At 47.0% G+C, this 27,873-nt stretch overlaps 1 protein-coding gene and 1 long non-coding RNA gene across 3 annotated transcripts in view; both read left to right on the forward strand.

Moving 5' to 3' along the window:
- Positions 1–3,252: 3,252 nt before the first annotated feature.
- Positions 3,253–11,568, forward strand: bsdc1 (BSD domain containing 1). 2 transcript variants are annotated; one of them, XM_030356756.1, is made up of 11 exons: positions 3,253–3,299; positions 4,039–4,093; positions 4,217–4,333; positions 4,669–4,836; positions 7,407–7,461; positions 7,867–7,982; positions 8,073–8,141; positions 8,496–8,580; positions 8,674–9,192; positions 9,588–9,691; positions 10,025–11,568. In XM_030356756.1, exons 1-11 carry the CDS (start codon positions 3,268–3,270, stop codon positions 10,052–10,054), a joined length of 1,350 nt encoding a protein of 449 aa, XP_030212616.1. In that variant the 5' UTR covers positions 3,253–3,267; the 3' UTR covers positions 10,055–11,568. The 2 variants fall into 2 exon arrangements, with proteins under 2 accessions (XP_030212616.1, XP_030212617.1); XM_030356757.1 differs by lacking the exon at positions 3,253–3,299 and adding an exon at positions 3,405–3,468.
- Positions 11,569–23,599: 12,031 nt separating this feature from the next.
- The window catches only part of LOC115544572 (uncharacterized), a 6,470-nt gene continuing 2,196 nt past the window's right edge, over positions 23,600–27,873 (forward strand). The window contains exons 1-2 of the long non-coding RNA XR_003976918.1: positions 23,600–23,686; positions 23,831–23,981. This is a non-coding gene — a long non-coding RNA (uncharacterized LOC115544572). The remainder of the gene's footprint in view (positions 23,687–23,830; positions 23,982–27,873) is intronic.

Genomic DNA, 27,873 nt, shown 5'->3' on the forward strand with positions numbered 1-27,873 from the left:
TCCAATGGAATGGAATTTCTATTTTCTTAAATTAAACTTTTGTCATAAAAATCCTTGTTTCTGTCATCCTGTGTTTAACACTGATAATCTTTCACTTTTTAATTTGACCTTTTAACTTTATAATACCTTTCATTTTAGGTTCAAGGTATTATAAGAGATGTCAAACAGTCAAGCAACAACCTTTTACACAGAAGCAAGTACCGTGCAAGGGAGAATGTAATTGTCTGAATACTAATACTTCTTTAACTAGGCCCGGAGGGTTATTTTGACATAACAGCCGGGGAAGGGGAGCCAGGGAAGTAAAAAAAAAAGAAGCAGTTGCGTTGCTAACTAGGGAGCAGGGACAGAAGGGCCAGACAATGCCTCGGTCGAGGAGCTGAATGTGTTGTTTTGCAGCTTGGGGACCATCCATCTTCACCTCAACAGGGTGTAGGAGATGAAAGGATGACACAGGCGCCACTGCGTCGCGTCACTTTTGTCCGACGCGCCGGAGAGACATGGCCGTCTCTCGACCTGTCATCCCCGCGCCTGCAGGATTTGTCACTGTCCCCCGCTTCAAAGAGTAAACACGTAACTAGGGAAAATATGAATCACGGGAGGGGATGGGATGAGCCCTTCTGAGAGCATATGAATGAGATGAGAATAAAGAAAAAGTTCTTAACTTATTGTAGGGTAATAATATAGGATCATAACGCCTCATAGTTTCATCTTAACTGCTCAGGACCTACTTGGCAATAAGATTTTGCGATTTGTGTATCAGGATGCAAGCACACATACACACTCACGCAATAATAATTACTGCAATGTTTGATTTCTCTAAGTAATGATTAATCAACTGATCGGCAAACATAACCATTATACAAACTGATTGCCAAGGACATAATTTAACCAAACAATGGAACAAGGGCCGGCCTTCACTTAAGAACAAATCAAGCGTGTAAAATACATGCTTATCCTCCCACGGCTGACAGATGAGCTCGCCGCGATGGGCAGGGGAGATGAAGAGATGTAACTCCTTTTCACCCACCTCCCTCCCCTCCCTGCTCCTCCTCCTCCACACAGGGACCCTGAATGGGGTCCAACAAAAGCCGCCCGGGCAACACAAAGGCCGGGGGAGGCCATGCTCTCGTGCCTGGGACACAGGCCTCCTCCATTCAATCTACATTTCATCATGGTAACAAGCACCGCTGAGCCAAAAGCCGTGACACCTTGCTCACCACAATAGCGGTTAGCTCTAATTTATGAGGCTATTGACACTGTAAAGAGCCCCTGTCAGTACTGGGGGATTGTCAGCTGTAGGGCATCCCAGTGGGGGTGGAGGCAGCTGCTAACCCTGGGCCCGGCGCTGGGGCTTCTGTCGTTGGGGGGGGTGTGTGGGGTGGGGGGGGGGGGGGTTACTAGCGCTGCAGCATCACCTGGTCCCTGGTCCCCTGACACCGAGACCCCGGGTCCCCCCACACACACTCGCTGGCTTTATTTGGGCACAGGTGGGAATGGGAAGCAGAACACATTGTGGGGATTAGTGGGGAACTGCCTCCCCTTTTGCTGGAGGTGGATAATTAGACACATTGACTTGTGCAAAGCTGGTGTTTCCTGATCGTCACCAGATGGTATTAACCCACGGTGCAGGCGTGAGCAGCATGGAGTGTGCGAGTGTGTCTGGGTGCGATGCGTGCATTGAGCGTAATGGATATGCATCTTAAATCAAACAATATGGCCCGGTGCCTCTGTGTGTGCTGTTGTGGTCAACTTAGCGGTTCTGAGCGTATGCTAACTGATAGTGGAAATATTGTCTTCATAAAAGGCTTTTGTGTGCAGCTTTGATTTTGTGACATCTTTGTCACAAAGATAGAAACTAGGCTTTTGAGTTATAATGTTTAAAGTTATGGTTATGATGATTGCCATTGATCATGGTAACATTTATTATTTTTTAGGAGTAAGAAAATGTAACCAAATACATGTGTATTTGGTTACAATTTTGGTTAAGATGTACAATTGTTTCTTCAACCACTACATCCGACTAAACCAAACTAAAGTAAATTGTGCAAAACAGAAACTCCTAAAGATGCACTTCTTTGACTTCATATAAACTTTTCTAATGCCACGTTTATTTTTGCGATGATGAATGAACACGGTGACGGACACTAAACGGACATCATGTAACGAATATAATTCCATGCCATATTACTCAATCCTGCTATTGCCATGCAGACACATGGTTAACTGATTCAGTTTAACTGATTCAAATACTAATCAATAGTGGGTTTTGCATTCACCTTGGATCAGTAGAGCCCAGTTAATTAGAGGACTGAAAGACCCAATTAGTTGGGATTGAGGGGCTGGACAGGAGGGACATATTGAGGAACATATGCACATATTGTGCAGCGTCTGGCTGAAGCAGGACTTCAATTAAGGGAGAACACTCATCCAAAAGCTTGCAGTCTGACCTATTTTTCATACACAACAGTAAAGGCTGTCTCCTTTTCACCCCGGAATACTGATGAGGAGGGAGACACAGCTGGGAGATGGTCCGCACACATATGCAAGTGCACACACGGGCAGTTTCGCACAGATATAGCAGCACTATAAAAGTTCTACGGAGATATTCAGGTGTGAAAGTCTTGACACTGATTACACTGATTGAGGAGCACATTGAGAGGGGGCTTTAGTTGGATGCACAATGGCATTTAGTTTCTTTCATGGCTCGACCCCCTGAATACAATGGCGAGCATTGAGGTCCCAATTAACCAGAGCTCGGCCCGGGAGCGCTTCAAAGAGAGCTTCTCTGTTCCAATGTCAAATATCAAGACCAATGGTAGTTCTGGTTTCAAACATACACTGTAGAGCGCCTTCCAAGATATTTTTTTTAAGATTTAAATATTATTAAAAAATATATCTAAAATAGTATTAATAATATTATATAATATTTAGTGTTGATGTTAATGTTACTTTCGTTACAATTTCAACTTCTTTGGGTGACTTTTTGTCATTACTTCAATAGTCGATTGTTTGTAGGCTATCTTATGCCTAGTAGCCTACTTATTTGGTTGTGCGTAATAAACTTACTATACGTTTTTTAAAAATGAGAGGAATGCTATATGTTGCTTTCTAATCTTATTGTATTGATTGCAATTTATGATTGCATCAGAGCACGAAAAGATATAGCCTACAACGATGGAAAAAATGCAACCACTCTGCTATCGGTTTATTTTGTGTACGCGTTCTAGTTCAGTTTGTCAATTCGCAGCCTCCGTAGATAGCGCTGACATGCTATTCCTTTATTCGATTAAAGCAATAAAGTAAGGTAATAACATTGAAAACAGCTTGATCTGAAATTTCAATCATCAACAATAACTCTATTATATTCTAAATGTGCATACAAGGTGACCTATTTGTTTTTCAATTATTACCGTTGGGGTTAGAGTTCAGTAAATATTGATGATGTCATCGTCTGAAGATGGCTGAAGGGTGAGAAAGTCGCAAAATACTTTTGGTTTTAAACATATAACCATGACTTGGCATCGAACGATTTTATGTTACATGTTGTTGACTGTCCACTTGCAGAACGTCTTGTTAGTTTGATTAGAACATGAATCTTGGAACCCTGCACATTAACTAGGAAGTCTGATCTGTTTACCAAAACATTGCGCCAGCTGTTTAGCATTAGCTTAGCAAGTGAGTATTCCTGCGTTCGCCATGGGACAGAAGCTCCGCGATACATTTAAATATGAAGGACAGCATTATTCATCAAAGGACATGAATACTGTTATGGTCGAATTATAATATGGAGCCCCGGACTGCCACATTGGTAGTCATAGCAATACGCGAAATCATGGCTAACTAGTTTAGCATTTGAAGCAGTTCCATAATACCATGAAACCAATCCCTTCGAAACTCTCCTACATCTCAGAGCTTGGTGTTTTACTATGTTTCATAATGGCCTGTCCATCCCGCCGAACGTTTTTGTAATTGTAGTTTGGAGATTTGATTTATACTGCGATTATATCACGCAAGCTATGTTCTTGTTTTTTATTGCAGAGAAAATTGGTGGGGAGGGTGGTTTCAGCAAAGCATTCAGGCCGTCAAAGATAAGGTAAGTTATCAGCCCTAGTGGAAGTTGATTCTCTCTCTGCTGTGTATTTTTATATCATTGTATCATTTTATATCATTCTATTGTTGCCTCATTCAATGCCATCCTTCTGTTCCTCTCTTGCAGTCGTCTGAGGCCTATGAATTCATAAAACGAGATCTGACAGAGTTCTCCAATGTTGTACAACATGACACTGCCTGCTCAATTGTGGCCACAGCCAGCGCTGTCAGAAACAAACTTGCGGTAATATATATATCCTTAATTGAAATACAGCTCTGTTATGCATTTAAATAAGTTTTTTCTCTTTCAACTGCTACGGTTAAATAGATACAAATGTACAACTACCTGAAAACAATGCCAATATCATAGCAATATATTATTCAAATGCAAGGTTTAAACGTCATACACCATGTTGCAATGGAGATGGAGAACAAAACTGTATAAATTAAAATGTATGTAATATAGTATAACTTGGTCATCTTGGCATATGACTTTGATATAGTACGTAGTGCTTCACCTCATACAACGTGTGACCTTTTTATATGAATAGTATTTTTAATGTTATTTTATGTTTTCAGGTTGAGGGCTCCTCAGAGACGACAGAAAAGGTGAAGAAAGGACTTTCCAGTTTCCTAGGGGTGATAACAGACACTCTAGCCCCTCCCCCGGACATGACAATCGACTGTGATGTCATCACACTCGTGGCGACCCCGGCAGGAACCACCGAGATCTACGACAGCAACAAGGTGGGCCATCGTGGTGTCTGAGTGGATTGGGGACAGGATAGTCGGATGGTTGGTGTGTTTGACTCCCTGCTAAAAGGTCCTGGGTTTGAGGCCTGATTCGGTTCAGTATGCCTTAGACATCCTTGAGAAAGAAGCCTCAATCCTACCTGCTTCTGATGTGCATCATGTGCAATATGTGCAATATGTGCTGTACAAGTAGTTGTACATTTGTATCTATCTAACCTTTGCAGTTGAATGCATTAATTTTTAATGTGCATTCAGTAAATGCATTGTAAATCACGTTCGATAAAAAGCCTCTGCTAATTGACTTAATTCTTCTTGGTAGTATTGGGGTTGAGGTGGATTGAATGTTAGAATCCCCACCTATCTCACCATGTTAAAACAATTCTCACTGCAGGGTTTAATGTTTCCCGTCACCACAAAGGATTTCATTGTTTCAGTTCCAGAGAGGCTTTTTTTGAGATTTCAGAATAGCACCAATAATAATTGCTTGGGGATTGGGCGCAGTATGCTCCAGGGAGGCTGAAGTCTGATACTAAAATCTGACCGAGTAGCCTACTCCAGTACTTTGCTTCGTTTGGTTCCCAGGTTTGCAAAATAAGTCAGATAGTTTACACCAATGAATGTTCATGTATCAAATATGTCAGTTTAACCTGTATTGTGTCAGTGTGCATTACAATCATACCAGAGCTCCACTCCGCTGCTTTTTACTGTGTTAGAGCAAGTGATTATCACTTCTAAACACTATTTTAATGTTATAGAACATTTCTAATCATGAGACATTTCCAGTTTATCTGGGTATTAGTTAGGCTACACCTGGGCCAGCAACTCAACGTTGGATTACAATTTTGGAATCGTTCATGGTTTGTTAATACTCATTTACTTGAGTACATGTTTGCACCTCCAGTATGCACTGGTGGCAACAAGGAAGTTATACATATGATGACACTGAAATCCACTCCCACATAATTATATGAGACATAAGAAATTATTACGCACATTGGTGTGGGTTCTGTGTTCAATGACTTACCTCATTATGAGAATGCTAATTATACCAGACGATAGTCCTACACATGCCAACATAGTAATAGGAAGATGACTGGCACTTATTTTTGCCCTGACCTTTTTTAGTAGCCTATCATGGTGTTGTCCATTTGTATGGTACGCCCACCCATACGAGTCGTAAGGTTTAAATCTCCCAGCTTTCCTGCGGCATTTCACGGAGGCATGCCCCCTTTTTTTTTCTAGTATAAACCTTCCCACTCGTAGTTCTGAGAGTGGACCGTACGACTCAACAACAAAAATGTATGCACCCGTAAAGAGAATTATTTTCTTTGTATTTGTACCACGTTGTTCATTTTTATGTAGATTTTAAATGCTCTTACACATTTGATTACATTGCTACTTTATTCCGGTTACCAATTTATGCATTGCACGGTCTTGCTGTGCGTGCAATACAATGTAAAGTTGTGTTGTTTGTTTTCGAGCTGGTTTGCTGAAGAGGCTTGTATAGCTAACAATGAGAAACTGGAATGCTTTAAGATGCTACGAGCCAGGAAATTACATCATGTTCTCGCTAGAGCAGGTCAGACGTACCAGCGTGCCATACAAATGGATAGCACCATTATTTGGTTGTGGCAGCTTTCCTGCAATGGAGAAGGCTTAGAGCCCACCGAACAAGCATAAATCAAATGGACCAAACCTTTTTTCCTTGGTAGTAGAAAAGTAAAGTGCCATTTTCTACAGTAAAAGAGTCATACTTTTACAAACTGAATAATGTGACGATGGGAGTATTAGCATGATGAGGCATTATTGTTGCCAACTGGCCAAACATATTGTCACCAAAATTCATCATTCTTTTATTATTACAAATATGAATTTATTGGTCAGGCTGGCAATGGAAACATGTTCAGAAGCAGCATCTTCTGTGAAAACAATATGTTTTGGTTCGCTGGATAATTCCAGTTGGGATGTTCTTTGGCGTCTGACCCAATTTATTCCTTCTCGGGGGGTAAATCGGTGGCGGCAGTAGCTCAGGAGGTAAGGCGGGTTGGCTGGTAACCGCAAGGTTGCTAGTTCAATCCCGCTCCTCCTAGCTGAGTGTCCCTGAGCAAGGCACCTGACCCTAACTGCTCCCGACGAGCTGGCTGTCGCCTTTGCATGGCTGACTCTGCCGTCGGTGTGTGAATGTGTGTATGAATAGGTGATTGTCAGGCAATATTGTAAAGCCCTTTGGGTGGCCACTGGTTACAGATAAATTGCTATATAAAGGCAGTCCATTTTTCTCATACTGTGTGTGTGTGTGTGTGTGTGTGTGTGTGTGTGTGTGTGTGTGTGTGTGTGTGTGTGTGTGTGTGTGTGTGTGTGTGTGTGTGTGTGTGTCGCTTTGCTAAATCTACAAAAGTATTTATACCCTTTTGAAGACCTAATGATAACGTTTTCATTCAGGCTGTTTGCCATTTGAAACTTTATATACTTTCTTCCCATGTAGTCTAAGTAATAAATGCGAGCACATGACGAGCTTGTGGTAGACAAAGAACCAATAGCTAAGCCTTCTATGTCTCCCTCAGGCTCGACTCTACAGCCTCCAGGCCGACCCGGCGACCTACTGCAACGAGCCTGATGGTAGGAGCCCTAACACTGGCTGCTCTGCCAGGCTGACGGACAGAACCCCCATGAGTCATTCTAGCTTCACTCAGCCCTCCTCAGCTGTTCAAATTACTGGTTGACTGTGACTGTTTTAATGGCCACCACTCACTGCTCTGACAATAATATTAACATGTTATTGCGACTGAGTTTAATTATTATAATAATAATGTTTAATTATAAATGTAATGTATTTGATAATAAAATAAATAATAACTATTTTACCTTTTATTTAATGAGAGGTAAAATAAGGAAGTATCAAGTAATCCAGATTAAAAGTGATAGTAATTAATGGTGCATTTGTTGGGTGGATACTGAAAGCTGCTAAGTGGGTCATTCTCTGTCATTGGTTTCTGATTTCCCCCCTGGCCTGTCTCTGCCCAGGTCCCCTCGAGCAATTTGACAACTGGCTGTCCAGTTTCAGTATGGAGGAGAAAAAGGGAGAAGTATCAGAGCTTCTGGTCAACAGTCCCTCTATACGTGCCCTATACAATAAAATGGTATGATGTTTTACTCATTTATATGAATTGTTGTATTTTGTTGCCCGCTATATTTAAAGAAGAATTCATGAGTTTTGTCTTCTTACACAGGTGCCAGCAGCAGTGGCTCATTCAGAATTCTGGCAGAGATATTTCTACAAGGTCTTTCAGTTGGAACAGGTAAATTGCCGTACCTCTTTTTCTTCTCTTTGTTTCCAATGTGAGACACCCCTCAAAAGGGTCAAGCTCGGTTCACAGTTAGCCTAACACTGTGCCATAGGCGCCGCCTGCTGGACAGTACACATCATGGCACCTAGCTGGACGTCGATACGGTTCTGGTTTCTTAAACCAATATCCGCAGTCTCCCTGTAGGGATCCTTAAGCAAAACGCCTTAACAACCCCTCATTAATTAAAGTAATCCTGGATAATTAATAGAAAATAACTTCGGTCCTAAAAATAAATCTAGAAAGGAAATACTGAAATGGCGGAAACGTGCTGTGCCGCATCACTCATATGCAAATGTAAATCACCAGGAGGAGGCGAGGAGGCTGGCCTTAAAGCAGAGAGCCGAGCAGACCACCCACTCGGAGACCCTGGGATGGGAGGAGGAGGAGGAAGGTAAGGCGACTAAGATGTCGGACCACCCACATAACACGCAACCGACACCCTGAACCTCTGTAACACCAGTGACCCGTCTCTCTCTACCACCAGACGACTTCCTGGGCGCAACGTCGTCCAGACTGGATTTCACGCCCCCGCTTGACCCCCACCATCACAACACCAGCGATGGCGCCGCCGCACAGCCCTCCCCGTCCAGCACGACAAGCCCCGTCATGTCCCCCTGCGGCGAGCGGGACGCCGCCATGTCGGTCAGCAGCGACAGCGTCAGCCTCCCAACGCAGCTGGAGGTCCTGAAGCCCGAGCCCACCGCCGCCAACGCCGCCACCGCTACAGAGCTGGTGCCCCAAATGTCCAAGGTGCACCTGGAGAAACCCCCATCAGACCAGACGCAGGAGGACCAGAGCCCCGCCCTGAACCTTCCTCCACCCGCCCCGGCCCGGCCAGAGGCCAAAGCCCAGCTAGAGAAGACCGGGGACCGGGCCCCGACCCGGGCCTCTGGCGCTGCCCCGAGACCCGAAACCACGAAGGAAGAAGGACCCCAGGACCTGAGGGTGTTTGAGCTGAACTCCGACAGCGGGAAGTCCACGCCATCCAACAACGGCAAGAAAGGTAAGCAGAGAGACCCTTGAGGGGCCAAGCAGTTAGTTAGTAGTCGGTGGTTTGGGGAAGCTGAATGTTATAATGTCTAATTTTGGGAGCCCAGATCGTAATAGGATTTAGATTTAAGATACAGTTCTGCAATTGAAAGGCTTATTTTAAAACTATTTCTATATAGATGCAGCCATACTTTTAATAGCTCTGATAGATGACATCTTGGTGAAAATGTACAACATTTTAAATTGGAATTTCCCTTGTACTTATTTTATTGCACCACAGAATTTTTTTTAGGAATGCTTGATTCAATATATAAATATTTGATGAGCAAACAAAATGGGCCAGACTCATCGATTTTTATAGAAGGGTTTTCCAGTTGTTCATGTGATCATTTCTCCTGCTTCCCCCAGGTTCCAGCACGGACGTGAGTGAGGACTGGGAGAAGGACTTTGACCTGGACATGACAGAGGAGGAGGTCCAACTGGCCCTGTCTAAAGTAGAGGCCTCCGGAGAGGTGAGCACTCCTTACAGACCACATGAAGCTGACATTCACCTAGTTTAACTTCTCATTCGCTCTAAAGCCCGTGTGGTTTTTCGCATTGGTGACACAATGTCTGTGCAGGGGAAAAACTTGATGAGAAATGATATTGATTACACAAATGGGGTGCTCATGTTTTTTACTAATGAAATCCAGAAGGATCAATACTTTCCTGCCTGATCCCCTCCCTAGATTCATTCCCCCCCCCCCGATTCAGTTTCATCTACCGGAACATAGAAGGATGTTTCATTCCGTTTTTTAAAACACTCAGCTATCTTAAAATTGTTTTCCGTGCCTCTCCTCTTGCAGCTGGACGAAGACTGGGAGAACTGGGACTGATGGGAGAGCTTGCCGTATGCAGTATGTCCACAATTAAAAACAAAAAAAAAGCTAGTTCCCGGCAGACGAACCATGCTTAACGTGTTTTCACTCCTTGTCTATTTTGCCACCATGTCATGAATGCTCGTGAATTGGGGGTTGGGGGAGGGGGGGTTGACCAGCGGGCTTCGCTCAAACGAACCGGTTGGTTTGGGGGGTTGGGGAGCAGAGTTTGACGTGCGAAGACAGACCAAAGGCAATCCGATTTAGACTGAGCGACCCACTACCAGCTAGACCAATAGCAGTTCAGTTCTAATACCAATACGGGCAAAGGCTGGGCTTCTGATCAAGCCCACCGCAACGACTAGTCGAGACGTATTTAACGTTGCCCCTGGCGACGATGAGAAGAGGCTGTATATCTTTTATTTCCTTTTCCTTTCCTTTCTCTCTCTCATGCCAATAAATACAATAAGATGCGCTGTTGCCTGCATTGGTGCACAGGACAGAGAGTGAGGCGGCAGAATAGGCGTAGGCCGTATCCTCGCTTTATCGCCCTTTTCAAGAAGAAATTATTCAAAGGGTTGCTCTTGAAAAGAAACGGTTGTCTTTACTTTTTCTGGTTTTTCTATCACCCCTGGTGGTTTGAGAATCCCTTCACGTTATGCAACTGAATATTTAAAAAGGGTGGAATACGGTCACCATGTATTGAGCTTCTACCGATGGAGATCTTCTCCTAGTGAAATGGCCTTGTAGCGTCACAGGGCTACCTAGTGTGTTTAATGCTCTGATTCAAAAACACACCATGTTTCTTCATCTTTATGGAATTTGGTCATGCTTTAATGCCAATCCGTGGACATGAATCCATATGTAAAGGCATCAGAGGAAAACCTTGAGTTATATATTCTGTAAATGTCTTAGCACAACATTTAACATCTATTAGTTTACTATTGTTTGATGCAGGAAGAGGCATCCTATGTCAATGTTGGCTCAATAAAGAGAACACACACTATCCCCGGTGTCTGGGTACCAGCCAGTCCTGGACCCAGAGCTGAGCACCCTGGCCGTCGGGTTATAAAGACACAAGCCTGGATGTTAAGCGTCTCCGCTTGTTTGGAACGAGTGTCTGACAAGCAGAGCTCCGGGGTTGTTAGTGAAAGCTTGCTTAATGCTCTTGTAACAAAGTTTCATATTTCCATCATGTGTATTGTCATCAATCTACTATGGGGTGTAGTATTTATATATATATATATATGTATATGCTTGATCATATGATATGTATGATTTGCTTTGTATTGCATATCTGTGCGATAACATGCAATAGCTGACTGAGGGTAACTGTTGTATGTCTTTTGGTGTAGAAAGGTCTTCAGCTGGTCTTTGGGTTTTGTGTTTAGAGCCAATGTTGCATGTCTTGGATTATTTCTATGTATTCACAATTTGCACCTTCAACTAATCAGAGCTGTGCTTTTCTTTTTTTTTTTACTCTCGTTTTCCCCATCAATGAGCTGTAATTAAAGAATCAATGGCTAATGGCAGCGTCTTGCATTTCAAGTATATATGTTTTCCCTTCTAAGCCAATTTCTCGTTTAAAAACAATGCCCTGGCTGGAATTCCAGATCACTAATCGAACCGTAACTCAAAATCAGAAGTAATATATATTTGAAAACGTGTTCATCAATCAATAACTTATTTTCGACAGTTAGGACTTCTGATTTTAACTAGCACACTGACCCCATGTGCTCATTAATTGGGTATCTAAGAGGGTTAAACTCATTGGCATTAAGTGTTAGGCATTGGCTATTCCTCTGCATGTAACTCTGGGTGGTTAAACGCAACGTACCAGGCAATTAGAAAGAAACTAAAGGTCAAAATCAACCTTCTGCTCTTGAATGACCTTTGAATTTTTCACAGTTATGATTAGCATAATTTTCAGAAATTCTAAAATATACATATTTGTGCACATTCTGAATTTTTGGACGATGCAGCGCATTTCTCTTTTGAGGAACCTCCCTAGCAACTGGTGTGGTGAAATGAATTACAATGCATCAAAAAAGCGTCCGCTAGGTGACACTATTGTACCATGTTTCCTGCGACCATACATGCCACTCCTTCATTGAAGGTAGCCTCCATCTCATGGTTGGCCGGCGTTCTCCATCATACCATACCATTTCATTTAAGGCTGCCATATGTCCATCATACATTTATTCATTCTTCTGTGGTCGGCGTGCAAATTCCTCCCCAGTATATAAATTGTGGTTGCACATCCGCGGTGGTTTTGCTGAAACTAAGATGAATGCCCCTGTTCACCCCCTCTTCCTGCTCCATTTCCCCCTTGCCAACACGCACAGAGGCATGTTTTGGTGTTGGGCGCGGTCATGGGGAAAGGAAGAGGAGGCAAAGGGTCTTCTATCATTCATGAGTGTGACTCCCAACCTACTTCACACAAATGTCAAGACGAGCTCACCATGAATGAACGGTGCAGGAGAAAGCAGCCCCTTCTTCTCTTTGATTGGTTCCTTTGATCTCCCAGCGAGACTATGGAAAGGCTAGAAAGGCTACTATAATCTCAAAGGATTAGGCATTCGCTGTGGAATCAAGTCTACCGTTTTCCAAGACACACAAAGAACCAATCTAAGGACATGATTCATTTAGCTTCATTTTTTTGTTTATTTCTTTTACTCGTTTTCTTTTCTCATGTTTCTGGCAGTTAGGCCAATTAGCGGTTTACACCAACGTTGCCATTGGATGATGGTGCGTACAGCGCCTGCGAAGCAATCTGGCAATTTTAGCCACTTTCCCACTGCGACTGCGTGGTAATGGCTTGTAGCCTACATATGCTGACCTGACTGCTGCTCTATGGTAACTGACGCTCCCTATACGTTACATTCTTTCTAACGCTATCCCCATGCTGAGCTCTTAGTCAGCAGAAGGGTTGTAAAGGAATTTCCTGTTATAGCCAACCGCTCTGGATGAACGTTTGGGTGTGTGGGTGTGCGTGTGTTTTACATTAACCACCAGCCTACCAACGTGATTAGTGTGAGTCGTTCCACAAAAAGGAGATGTCAATGAATACCATTACAATTGTGGACCATTACTATAACACCGTGTACAGCCCTTTTTCTCTTTCCCCCATGCAAGACACGCACCACTAGGATAATATGCCACGCCCCTTTCATAATTCCAGCCCATAATAATGTAGCGCCATAAAATTAATATGCATATCAAAAAACTGTGAACATGATCTATGATCATTCCGGCAAAATCAGAGCTGTCTTAAAACAATCATACATATATAGGAAGTATAATGTTGTCTTCGGAGTGTATAATTCTCAGCACATTGAAGGGACAAATCCTATAACCCCCACTGCTTTTAAAAAATACACAAATATACCTATTTTCTGGTGGACCAGACCGACCGATGGTGTGCTTGCATGTCTGTTTGTACGAGTGTGTGTTTGTGTGCACATGTGTGTTAGTATTTTGAGTATTAGATAATCTATACGTCAGTTACTGGTTACCAGTATACAACAGGCAGACATCAGCAGCGTATCAGCACACGGAGCACGGCCGGAGAGAAGATCGACAAAAGAGGAGTAGAAAGAAACGACCTCTTGAGATGCCTCAGGATTTTTTTCCATGACAAACATCAGCGTTTTTTTTTTTCCAAAGCTGCGCGGTGGGAACGGGCCACTTTGTTTGTGTGAAGCGGTGTCTGGGAGGAATGTGGGGTTGTGATCGAGGGGCTGGTGGCGGGACGGTGGAGTGGGGGGGGGGGGGCTGATAACTCCCACTCCCATTCTAATCCATGGGTCGTGACAGTGGGGGGCTACTCTGGGTATGTCTGAAGGGGAATGGAGGCGGGGGGGGGGGGGGTTGCAGCGGTAATACGGAGCTCTGCCAAATTAAATGTTTGGTTGAACAAACCCTGAACCTCAGCCGTCCATCCTTCCTTTCTGTCTCTCCCCGCCCCCTCTCTCCCGTCCTTCTCCCCCCCCCCCCCGCCATGTCTCCCCCCTCCCCTTTCTCTCCCATGGCTCTTCCTCGTCATCTGGGAAAGTGAGCAGCGAGTTCTTCCAGAGAGCACCACGGAACCAACACATATTTCACTCCGCGCTTTCGACTTAACAGGCGTCTCTCTCTCTCTCTCTCTCTCTCTCTCTCTCTCTCTCTCTCTCTCTCTCTCTCTCTCTCTCTCTCTCTCTCTCTCTCTCTCTCTCTCTCTCTCTGTGATGGACTTAGCATTCCTTTTTGATGAGTATAAACAGCCGGGAGAGAGCGAGTACAAACACAGCATTGTACCTGCGGCTGTCCTTGCAGCATCCGCTCAGTTCTCTCTCTGTCGCCTCAGGGTCTTCTGAAAGTATTCTTCGGCCCATATATATGCCCCTCTCTAATCTCCTTCCTCACCCTCCTCCCCTCATTACCCCTCCTGTTCATGGCTATATTCATTCATTTATCAGCCACAAAAAACGCCACCACCAGACTATTCTCCACAGCTGCGAGGCACAGGCAGACACATTTATCTGTCTGACTCCCAACGGCCCCCCCCCCCCACCCTCTCGTTTTCTTTCTGTCGTTCTTTCTCTTCCCTCTCTTTGTTCTCTTGTGCTTTCTTTCCATCATTCTGTCCTTTCTTTCCCTCCTTCTCTCTCTCTCTCTCTCTCCACCGGCCCCTGGACGGGGCCCTACCCTCATCACAGGGCCCTCAATGGCCCTCGACTGCTCCAATCTCTGGTAATTGGTGGTTGAGGGAGAGGGAGAGGGCGAGGGAGAGGGCAGTGGAGGAGCTAGCGTCCCCGCCGGCCCCAGCATGGCCTGGTTTGACTGTCTGCAGTAAGAGTGGATTAGACGAACCGTCCAAAACTCCCTGCCCTCCTCCACCGTCAGTGGACAAATAAACGCAGACAACCGTGTGACATGTTTTATGGATCTGTCATGCAGAACCAACGCACACTTTCTCTCCTGAAACGTATCGACCGGGGAAGAGATTCAAACCGGCCTCGATGGGTATTTGAAGTAGTTCTAAAAACCATTATTTCCAAATAGTTTAGCCTGTAACAGTTACATAAGAAGTGGTAAAAGCGTTAAATCTAATTACGCCTTCAGAGGATGATTAATGGGCTTTATTGTCCCTTTAATTTCAGTTTGTAATAAGATGTGCTATTAGGTTAACAGATGCAATAGTTTTACGGAAATATCACTACGCTGCAAAAAGAAAAACCTTGGTAGTTCTCGCCGTGTTCTCTCACCACAGCACCCACACTCTCTTTGGTGTGGGTCTGCAGTGAGAGGACACTGAAAACACTTAGTGGCCGTCCCCCTCACCTTGCTCACAATCTCACATTCTGTGTTAAGTTCAAGCCGCACCTTTCTGCAGTACAGCATTGGGATGCTGTATCTAACGTATGTTCAGCTTTTTGAGTGTGTGTGTGTGTGTGTGTGTGTGTGAGAGAGAGTGTGTTCACAAGTACGTGTGTGTGCCTGTGTCTGTGGGTGCATGCATGTGGGTACATGAGTGTCTGTGTGTGCGAGTGAATTTTTTGGTGTGTGTGTGTGTGCATCAATGGAACGGATAAGAAAAAAAATGAAAAAACATGGGACTCTCCCAAGGGATCCAGACTAATCCTAATCCGTGTCTACAGTTGTGTCCAGCGCCCAGCCCTCCAGATCTAGGTCTGGGGGGAAATGATGGCAGCCCTCTTTTTTAAGACTCCTCCGCCACCAGCAGCAGCACCAGCACCACCTTCACCACAAGCACTGGCCAGCGTGCATGCACCCCACTGATCGGGGTAGCCCTCCAACACCGGAGAACTCGGCTTCTTCCGCTGTCCTCAACGCAGGGGATCTGATCGACACAGTGAGGGAGATGGAGCGCCATCTGCCCTGCCACAAGATTACACAATCTGGCCCTGGGCCAAGAAATCCTCTGGCCCAGGAGATTACGATATGAAATATAGGGCAGCGGGTGTTGGATGGCGTAGCTTTTGGCTTTCGATGGCGACCGTTTGTTTTTCTTTGTGTTCCTCTTTGTGTTCTCAACTGTGTCCCCTGTGTGTGTGTGTGCGTGTGTGTGTGTGTGTGTGTGTGTGTGTGTGTGTGTGTGTGTGTGTGTGTGTGTGTGTGGGTGTTTGCGACAAAATTGTACGGTTGACTTCATTTCTACGAATGAGTCTGCGACTTAGTTTGCATATGTGCACGCTTATGCATGCATCCTTTTCCGCTCCCCACTTAGCGTGCCCCTTTTCTATTTTTTTTTTTAATCTATAATAAAGGCAGCTTGAAGCCCCATTTCAAATCGGCGTGCTGCGTAATTTCATCCTCCCTGCTGGTGGTTGATTTACACCGGCACCAAAAGGGAAGAAAAGAGGAGGACATGAAAAAAAAAAAAAAACTGGTGTGGCTGGTGAAGATAACCACTAATAGGACCTGAGCCTGGTTGCCATGGAAACTGTGGCTACATCGTCGGGCTGCCTCAGCCCGTATGCCACATTGGTGGAGCGGTGGGCAAAGCTTAGCTTCAGCTCAGCGCCACCCCCCCCCCCGTCCGTCCGTCCGTCCGTCCTCCACCTCCACCACCCCCCTCCCCCACCTCCACCCCCAGCGCTCACCTTGGGATGGTGTTCCTTTTGTTGTGGTTGCCTTTCCCGACATGGCTTCTTGGAATCCCCCACCTCCCCAACCCGTTTACGTTAACAACAAAACAAACCTGCAGAAAAGCCACAAAACCGGTTAATTACGCTCACACCTCTCTCTCCTCCTCAACACCCCCCCCCCACACACACACACACACACACACACACACGACCCGTGCTCTATGCCTTGAAGCAGTCCAGAGCCAGAGCGCCAGCAGTCAGCACTCTGCATCCCCACACATGGCTGCGGTCACAGAGTGTGTGTGTGTGTGTGTGTGTGTGTGTGTGGGGTGTGTGTGTGTGTGTGTGTGTCTGCGCGAGTGTGTGTGTCTGCGCGAGTGTGTGTGTGGGGACTGTTTCGGATCAGTTTATAAAAAGCATCCCATTCGGGGTAAGTGAGTGTGTCTCTGGTACCCCTACAGGCTTCCAGCCCCAGACTGATGCGTTACTTGCAAGGGCTTTATTGCTGCCGCGTTGCGTCATCCTCGCCCTCGTGCTTTGGTTTCGTGAAATGGCTTGCTGCCGCCCGCTCCCAAAATCCCTGCTAGGAGTTTCATTAATCTACCAATGTGATCTCATGGCTCTCCACACTTTGAGTTTTTTTGTCTCGCTTTGTTTACAATCTCTTTCAAACAATTCGCTGCGCCAAATTCACCTACACCTTTTTTTTGGGTGGATTTTGTTAAGCACTCCTTGTCGCCCCTACTCTCTGTCTCTCTCTCTCTCTCTCTCTCTCTCTCTCTCTCTCTCTCTCTCTCTCTCTCTCTCTCTCTCTCTCTCTCTCTCTCTCTCTCTCTCTCTCTCTCTCTCTCTCTCAAGCCCCTCCTCTCCTCAACTTCATCCTCTCCACTCTCAGAGTCTCCTGGGACATCTCGTTCGTTAGCTATGGGATGCCTTCTTTTTTCCTTTCTTGTCCATTTTATTTTCACCCATTTTGTGGCTTACGCAAGGAGAAATCATGTGGCACAATTGCATTTGCACTGGCAACAGAGCCCTCACTTACCACTGAGGCATCTGTAGAATGCTCCTTTACACCAGCCAATTCTCACACACACACAAAGAGGCCCTTCTCCACCCTACTTGTGGCCCCAGAGGCTCTGCATTGCTGAGTTGTTTTCCTCGTCCCTCATCCCTGGTACGTGACAGCGGACCACATCCTTCATGTTAAGAAACTCTAGTTATGTAGTCCGTGTTTGGCCTCCAAGTGCCCTGGCGAATACAGAATGTATTGTGTTGCAAGTCAATACTTAGTTTTTTTTCATATTCATGTTCGGGGTAAGGCTGCGGCTAATGTTGTTTATTAGCTTGAGATCCATTTAGATACGGAACATTAAGCTAGCTGTTTAACCGAAGTGTCTAAGTGCTGTACACACATTTATGGACGGATGATCATGAAGTTTTATTAATTTGTACATTAGGGATCGGTAAGTGTAGCATCGTGTGTGTGTGTGTCTGCGTGGGTAGACTAAAAATAGAGAGAGATGGAGTTATATAGACAAGGTGAGGAGAGAAAGAGAGAGCAAGAGAATGTCTATTAAGTCCGGTCCCTGGACTTTTTATTACCTGTCCATTTCCCCCCACTTTCAAAATGACAAATTTATATTCATAGCGCTGCCACTAAAATAAATACCAGGCACTTTAAAGGTTAATGAAATAGCTCTGGTAGGATCTCCCAGCACCCCGTCTGTGGCATGCAGCCATAGCAACGCACCCACAGTTGATTTATGCCACAGATAATTAGGGGCAGAGACGATGGAGCCTACAGGTGTGGACACAAACACAGAAACATGTACACACACACGCATGCACAAGCACAGCCGTGCATGTGCGACCGCAACCACAGGCTTTTCTTCCGGATTTTGTGTAACAAAACCTCATTATCAAGTGGTTTTGCTTCCTCTATTTAATACCCCCCTCAATTTGGCAAGTCCAATCATTGTCCTTCATTGTCATTCAGGCATGCAACTTGCTGGCATTCACGGCAGACACACTTTCACTTTCCCTGTCGTTCCCGCTACAACAGACACACACGCACACGGACAATCGCACAAGCACACACAGGCACACAGGCGCACTCACTTACACACACGCAGGCAAACCAACACAGGCACACGCACACATCTGTCACTTGCCAAGCGTGAAGCCCAGTCTGTCTCATTCTGCAGCAACAAGCCAGACGCTACTTTGTCGGGCAGACGTCGAGTGCGAAAACACAGTGTCTTCTGCTCATTGCTCATCCTCTCCCTCTCCATCATCTCTTACCACTGACCCCTCGTCTCCTTCTGTTCCTCCATCTTCTCCTCTGGCTGTGTCTGTACTACTGGTTGTCTGCAGCAGACGCTCTGCAGGCCCGGCCAATCAGGGTTGGTAGAGCCCATCTCCTCGGGGTCCCATTCAGAGAGTGAAACTAATCCAGCCAAATGGGTTTCATCAAGTGAAATGGAAAGCCAATGATACCTCTAGCACTCCAGCCCCTCTAGCTGCCCCCCCCACCCACACACACACACACACACACACACACACACACACACACACACACACACACACACACACACACACACACACACACACTAGACCCCCCCATCCTTTTACCTTGGTTAGAAGAGGGTCTCAGGTTCCAGCTGAACAGCGATGGGGTCACCTTATGATCCACAGATCCGAGGTGTGTGTGTGTGTGTGTGTGTGTGTGTGTGTGTGTGTGTGTGTGTGTGTGTGTGTGTGTGTGTGTGTGTGTGTGTGTGTGTGTGTGTGTGTGTGTGTGTGTGTGTGTGTGTGTGCGTGCGCGTGCTTTACAACAGGGGGGTATATGCCTGTGTCACAACGTATATTTGTGTCTGTCTCTCCTCCCCTGAAAGGCCTTATTACGAATAAATTTTACACACCCGCATTCCACCAACAGTAACAAACACACACACGCACACACCCACATACATAAAGGCACACACACTCACCGGTGACATCACCAGATGGATGATGGGGTCCACTGCAAGGCCGAGGGCTGTTCTTTCATCAGTGTAGTTTATCTTTAAAGCACACACTCCACCATTTCACACCCCCACGCACGCACACACAGAAACAGACACACTCACACACACACATGCAGATACCCACAAACACACACACATACACACGCGACTCCAAACTGCTAAAAGTTGCAAAGACCAAAGCAGCCAATCTGAGCTGTAAAAATGATGGATGGTCTCTCGTAATGCAACCTTTCTTTTAGTATTTTTCCTCCCCCCCATCCAAACATCCAGACACCCTACAGCCCCTCACCCAGTCCCCCCCCTCAGCCCCTAACCCTCCCCCCCTCAGCCCCTCACCCAGTCCCCCCCCTCAGCCCCTAACCCTCCCCCCCTCACCCAGCCCCCCCCCCTCAGCCCCTCACCCAGCCCCCCCCCCTCAGCCCCTCACCCAGCCCCCCCTCAGCCCCACACCCTGTCCCCCCCCCCCCCCTCAGCCCCTCACCCAGCCTCCCCCCCCTCAGCCCCTCACCCAGCCCCCCCCCTCTACAGCCCCTCACCCAGCCCCCCCCCCCCTCAGCCCCTCACCCAGTCCCCCCCCCCCCTCAGCCCCTCACCCAGCCCCCCCCCTCTACAGCCCCTCACCCAGCCCCCCCCCTCTACAGCCCCTCACCCAGCCCCCCCCCCCCCCTCAGCCCCTCACCCAGCCCCCCCCCCCCCCCCCCCCCCCTCAGCCCCTCACCCAGTCCCCCCCCCCCCCCCCCCCCCCCTCAGCCCCTCACCCAGTTCCCCCTCAGCCTACATCCAGTCCCCACATCAGTCCCACAGTTTTAGGGTGTTAGCCTTATACGAGGTGTGAAGGCCCTTTCCTCAGCTAAGTGATACCAGGGTCCCAGCCCCAGACGAGGCCGGAGGTCCTCCACTAAGCGGTACAATTGTACCTTCTCCAGAGGGGTAGCAGGGTACCTGTCCCAAAGTAGGCCGGAGGTCCTCCAGTATGCAGTACCAGGGTACCTGTCCAATATGGGTACCAGGGTCCCTGCCCCAGAGAGCCGGTGGTCCTCAGTAAGCAGGACCAGGGTACCTGCCCCAGAGAGCCGGTGGTCCTCAGTAATCAGGACCAGGGTACCTGCCCCAGAGAAGGCCTTTGGTCATGTTGTGGCCGTGGTTCTCCTCCAACAGTCAGCCAGAGTCCATGAAGCTCAGCAGGATATGGGAGTGGTGAGCACTGTTATGTCCCAGATGTGCAGATGAGTGGGAATATGTAGGGCTCTGGAATTCAACTCCTCCCACCCCTTCCCCCCATTCCCTCTCTCTCTTCCTCTCTCACTCTCTCCGTTGCAGTTTCCCCGTAAAGTGCCCGGATTCCACCAAGAGAGATAGAGTGAGGGACAAATAAGGCGCCCTGATGCAAGCCAGCGGTGTGTGAACTGTCCTCCCCACAAGAGCTTACATACCAGGCCGCATCGCAGGGATAATGCACGCTATCAGTCCTGCCCCGTTGACACGGAAAAATAAACACGTCGATGAATAAATGCTTGCTTTCGTTCGCTCGGCCACTTCTATAATCGCTCATTCACTCATTTTCACATAATCTTTGGAAAAAATGTGAAAGTGATGAAAGTTGTTCCCCTTAGTAACATAATGATTAATGACACTATCCAATGCCTGAATATTAAATGTTCAAGTATCATTGTATGCGTGTGCGTGCATGTGTTTGTGCGTGCCTACATGTGGTGGTGGTCACACCAATTTTCCCGGTGCCATTGCCATACAATGCTTCATGTCTACTCTCTAATCTGTTCAGCTTTCCATATCAACGTCTCGTTCACGTATAATGTTTAAATGTATTTTGTGTGTGTGTGTGTGTGTGTGTGTGTGTGTGTGTGTGTGTGTGTGTGTGTGTGTGTGTGTGTGTGTGTGTGTGTGTGTGTGTGTGTGTGTGTGTGTGTGTGTCCTGGGCTGAAATGGCTCCAATCCATCTGGCTAACATGGCCTGACAGTTTCACCAAGCCATCACTCAGGGCCTCAGCCTAAACCTGCAAGCAGCCGCCGCGTAAACAGCCCGTCCTAGACCAAACTACAAGCCCCACCATCACAGCCTCCCTGCCGGCCCTCAACAGAATGTGGTCCACAGCAGGCAGACACAGTCCCATCAAAGCCACGTCACTCATTGTGACAAAACCCTGCCAGAGCACATTCCACCGTTTATAATGTACTACATATCCCCTGCTCCGATTTCCCAGTAAACACGATGGATCTCGTGGTGTTCCCAATGTAAATCCTCCTGTCACGTTGTCGTTTGCCCGCGAACTACCAGGGGCCCGTAACCACCATGCCCCCAGAGGAGAGGGTTTTAGCACCAGAGCAGGCCGTCCCAGCGAGACCATGCCCAGCCCCCACAATCTGCTCGCTGGCCAAGCCACAGATTATTCAGCTTTTGTCAACGAGACACTTTTCATTCCATCCGCTTCCCCTAACTGTACCCCTCGCTCTCTCTCGCACACACGCATATTTTCTCATTCTACCTCTTTCTGGCCCATATATTTCCCCCCCTGTCTCTCTCCTTCTCCCTGTCTCTCTCTCTCTCCCTACCCCTGTCTATTTCTCTCTCCCTCTCCCTGTCTCCCTCTCTTTCTGTCTCACTGTAATTCCCGCATTCGGAAACTATCCATCCCCATGTGCACAGAGCTGAGTGTGCAAACGAAGACTTGGACCATGAATCCTCCCAGATGTTTTGCTGAGCATCCATGTCTGTGAGAGAGCTGTTACTCCAATTGCATTGCTTGGACGCAAACCTACAAAACATGCTTCACACACACACACACAGAGACACTTACACATATGGAAGTGTTTATCTTAGAAAAACTTCTTTTTGGGGTCTCGCTCTCTTGGCCGCATAACTGTACATAACACAATGGGGAAAAAAGCTGAAATTCTTTTTACTGCTAACACCAGAAAAATCATGGAATGCTCTGCGCATAAAGACCCTAGTGCACCCTGACCGCATCCTTTGACTTGCATGTGTTATGCATTAGATACCCTATCCCACACCCACGCCCCCCCAATCCCTCCTCAAGTCCTCCTTTCCTTTTTTATTCTCTGCTCCCCACCTGGTATGTTCTCATCCTCAAGAGCGTCCCGATGACAAACATGAGAAATGTGTATCTCTGTTTGCACCGCGGTGTCTATCTTACGCCCTCGGTTTTGGTTCGACATTCTACCTCCCCCTCACCTCCTCCTCTCTGTCCCACGGCGTCTCCCATTGTGCTCCCCACGGCTGTGCACCCCACCTCCACAACGGTGGGATGCTGCACTGACGGGAAGTTACACCCTGTGCGCTCCGTCTCCACCTCTGGCTCGGTGACACAAGGGTTCCCCGGCAGGGTTTTAGTTTATGTGCTGAGGTGACCTTGAGACGACGCCCCCCGCTGGTTGGATGTCTACACATGCAAAGGCCCACTGCTCAAGCTGCTTCAGGAACCCCTGATTTGTAGCCCCACAAACTAGCCTATTTTATTGCAGCTATGCTAGTCCAGCTGCTGAACCTGTGCATATCTATTGTCCCGGACAGGGCCGTCACCACTAAGCCTTCACTCAACCACACCCTGTGTGATGTTGAACGGTACCACGTCAATCGAAAGTTGTAGGCTCCCACCGAGTTCTAGCAGTGCAAAGACATTTTGTTCCCATATGTCCTGGCCCATGGCCAAGGAGCCTCGTAAGAACGTACAGCATACTAGCACGATTGTTTTTCTGGAGTAGAACAAAGAGAAACGTTACTCTGTAAACCCGGATTTGGTTGCAATTCAACTTTTGAGTTGTCATTACAAATTATTTAATGTTTTGTCAAAGTCATTCTTATTACTAAATCAAATAAGTTGTTTTCACTCCATGAAATATCCTGCGCAATGTTAATGTGAAGCAGAGATAACGTGGGATGTTACAATTTTTTTTTGCTAGCAACCGGTTTGAGCATGAGGACCGTGTGAAGAGGCCGCTCATGCTGGCGGCTGCACCCAAAGGCTGTGTGGAAAGCAACGTGAGGTGATTGTAAAGTAAGTATTTGTAGATTTATATGAAAATACCAGTCCGGCGACTGCAAGTTAGCTAAATACTAAACGCTAAACATTAACATTCTATATGCATGTGCGTACGATTGCTAATGTTTGCTCAATTCCTATTGAACGTTTGTACAATAGGTATGTCAACTAATTCAGGATAAGAGTGTAACAACAACAAAATGGATGCATGCAGGTCGTAGCCTCACTCAACAAACCGCTACTCACATCAACTCATCGCACAGTGGGACCAGGCTGTCAATCAGGATCGTATAATTCGTCCCTCTCACAGGTATGACACACATTGATCGCACCAATGCGGCGGGCATAATGGCACGTTGTGGAGCCCATTAGAGGGGAGTTTGAAGGTCTGTTGCGCCTCGGCGGTGCTGTTTGTCTCAGATGCCTTCAGATTCATGATCTGATCAGGAGTGTTAGGCCTCCTGCCAGGACAATGATCCGATACCAGCTGAGATTCGAGCCCCCCGGGTCAAAGCCAGAGGAGAATTCGGTCTGCGTCCGGCCTGTGTCTTAACTCACCAGATAGTCCATCGAAACCTTCTTTGTTTCTGTTTCCCCCCCTCCCCAGATAGGGTAGGGAAACAGAGGAAAGTAATGTGTATGGGAGAGTCCAGCCAAAACTGTCTAATGCTGTTAGAATGATTGTATCCTCTAAGGTGAGCCTCGCCCCGGCCCTCTCTCTCTTGGCTTGGAATAAATACATGCAGCTGAGATGAATGGGTGGAGCGGTCCCATTGGGGGAACGCAGAAGGTGTCTTGGATAGCAGTATCAGCACTGAGCAATCACTCCCATTCAATCTGCACTGGAAAGCCCCCAATCACATAACACTGGGCCCTAACCAACCATTATCGCTCTGTCCCAACCATTATCTATCCCTCTATATATCTACCTATCTCTTTGTTTGCCATCCATCTGTCCGTCCATCCCTCCATCCATCCATATATTGGTCTATAAGTACGTAGCTATCTATCCATCCATCCGTCTATCTGTCCACCGCCTTCCTATCCATCCATCATTCCCTGCGGGGGTACATTCATCCCCACCCATCCACATCTGCCTTGGCCCCAGTCTTCCCCAGCTCTCTTTAGGGAGGTGGGAAGTAATTACACAATGCAATGAAAAACAAATAACACTTGGTTATAGTGGTCCACCGGATTGGATTACACTTATTGGCTGGTGGGCGTGTTCCGGGCCAACTTGACGGCTGGGGCTTTTCGAGAATTTGTTATTACATTTCTGGCCAGCTTTGCATTGCCAGAGAAGACAAACCATCTGCAAATTCTCCAGCACTCCCTCTGTGCTCTGGTTGTACTACTCCAGGGCAAGCTGCAAATCATTGTTGAAGCTGTCGTGGGTCGACTCATATGGGTTGTGTTATGGTGATGGTTTTAAAAGCCCTTTAACAGCAGTGTCTTACACGTTCACCCTTCCCAGCGCAGTTGACTTTACTTTGTTTTTGAACAACTCCTGCTCTTCGCACTAGTTCTGGCTCTGGGTTGCGCTCCACCGTGAGCGAGCCATGATCCAAGCTGTGTTACAGCGTATGTGCTGTGGCCTCTAGCCGTTCGGCACTGATAATATGTCAATGTTTTGAACTCATTGTTAATTTTAGAATTATCATGCGATATATGTTAGGGAACAGTGAACGAGCTCAACACACATGCACCTGTGTGACGTGTGGCGTGCTTTTGAATGCACGGCAAACCGACAGGAGCCTCCTCTGTTCTTACCCATAATGCAGTGTTTCTTTTGCCTCGAGAGGAATGCTTGATAGTATTTCCCACATACCTTTGGTGTTGGTTGCTCTCACCTTTTGTTGTCGCCCCCCTTGTTCCGCCACACCTGTGGTTTCACTGTCATTGTATACACTGGCCCCGGGATACGGCGGCTGAGCAGGACATGGGTCCACCAGTCGGCGGTGTGTGTGTATGTGTGTGTGTGTGGGGGTGTGTGTTAGTCTGTGTGTATGCACACACACACCCAAGTCGATGAGTTTTCGTTGTGTGTGTGTGTGGGTGTGTTAGGCTGTGTGTTTGCACACACACAAGTTGACGAGTCTTCGGTGCGAGTGTGTGTGTGTGTGTGTGTTATTGTACGTGTGTGTGTGTGTTATTGTGTCTATGTGTCTTTGTGTGTGTGTGTGTGTGTGTGTGTGTGTGTGTCTGTGTGTGTGTGTGTGTGTGTGTGTGTATAACCGGCTCTTGTTGACTAGACTGAAGGACTTTCTTTCCATACAAGTAGGCCTTGTTTGATTTGCATATGAATGCCGGCCAATATTGTCTTTCAGTGTCGCTTGATGGAATTTGGGCCTTAATGAGCCGTCCCCGTCCATCATTTGTTGCTGACAACCACAACAGTTAATACTGTCATTAGTTATTTGTAGACGTCAGGCGGTTAATATGTTTGCGCGTTGACACGTGTCTATATATAGGACTCGAAGAAATGTCACGGCGCATGACTGAGCCATGCTTTGCTCCGCTGTGTTTTTTCATTATCTGCCACAGCTGTCTTGTCATGCAGACAGGATTGAACTTTCTACTAGCATAACACATTCAACTGGGTGCTGGTGCTATTTGCAATGCAAATGCTTTTGATTTGATTGATCTGTGCCTCAATGTTCAACCGTCTCATGAAAACGGAATGTCGACCATCAGCCCCATGGATGACATCCCCATGAATTACCATGACTGTACTGTATAATCCATGCATTCAAGTACGTGTTGCGACATGTTTCGGTTGGTATCTACCATGTCTGGGCCTGTGGTCAGGGGACAGCTGTCCGGGCCGGGGCCACTGCTAGCAAGCCACACATTTTTTGCCAGCTTTAGTGTGATGGAAGCTGGGCGATTTAATCCTTCAGCGCGCAGAATTAATTTGCTGTGCCTTCTTGGCTCTGTTTATGGGGGCATGGGGACCATATGGCATGTCTGGCCCCCACAGGCCCCTGGTAAACCAGTGTCCCTCCCTGGGCATAGGTGGGGCCAGCCGGGGGGGGGGGGGGGGGGGGGGGGGGGGGGGGGGGGGTCCATGGTGGGTAACACCCCAACAATCTATGCATCTATGCGACATTCCATGGTGGTAAGCTTTGTAGAAACTCTTGGACATGATTCCCATGCTGCCGTAATGATTCTCGTTGGGATTCATGAATTTAATGTGTTGTCTTTCATTGCCACAAAACAAGAGCAGCAACAAAGCGGATGCGTTTGAATTGCGAGTGCTCTTCAGGTTGTCTCTCTATGAGGTTAGCCTGCCTGACACCAAGCCCTGCCCATGGTTAACATGCTGTGACTGACAGGAAGACAGAGTAAGTAAACAGTAGAAAGCAGCATGGTGGCCAGTGGAAATGTTACGGTCACTTCTTCTTCATATCTAATACTTATTCAGTCTATCTTTCAAACCTGGTTCAAGGAACAGAACCACTGATACATGTCGTTCCTCTCTGTCTACACACCACTGGTTGTCATAGCACGGCACTTGAAAAGGGCTGAAAAAATGACAGCGTCCTGTTTCTCTAAGTGCCGGAGCTCAGAGCTGGAGTCGATAAAAACCTGTGACTACTGCAGAGTCTTTTGTCCCTGGAGTGATGCTGTACGACTGTAACCTTTCCCGCTAAAGACAATAGCAAGCTGGTAGTGGGTTTTATGTCTAGTTGGAAAGGAGCTACAGAGAAGTATCACCTGGAATAGTCCATTGTCTTCATTACTGTAATAGTGTCTCTTTCACAACATAAACCGTCTTAACAACATGAACTGTCGTCCATGTTGAGGGGCCCGCAGATTCACAAAGTGTCACGTAATGCTATATATTGGGTGGCAGCATCGTAATAACGCCTTCAGCATCGTAATGTTTGATACATGAACAGCAGCTGCCAGCCTCCAAATGGAGCTCTGGCAGTACGGCCGAGTCTCGTTCAGCTCTAATGAACCCCGCGTCCAGGGGTTCACCACAGCATCTGGGCACCCACCAGCCATCCTCCTGCGGTTGCCCATGGTAACGGAATATTCCAGCATGTGAGGAGATTGGTGCTTGTCGTCTGATTATGATGGAGCACATGGAGACATGCCCAGGAACAATAAAAAACATCTTCCAATGATACCGCGCTCCAAGGAGAGGGCGTGCGGATGAGCAATTTAAGTGTCCCTCGTGTGTTCCGCTCAAGTCT

Source organism: Gadus morhua, chromosome 5, assembly GCF_902167405.1.
Source record: "Gadus morhua chromosome 5, gadMor3.0, whole genome shotgun sequence".
Taxonomy (NCBI): domain Eukaryota; kingdom Metazoa; phylum Chordata; class Actinopteri; order Gadiformes; family Gadidae; genus Gadus; species Gadus morhua.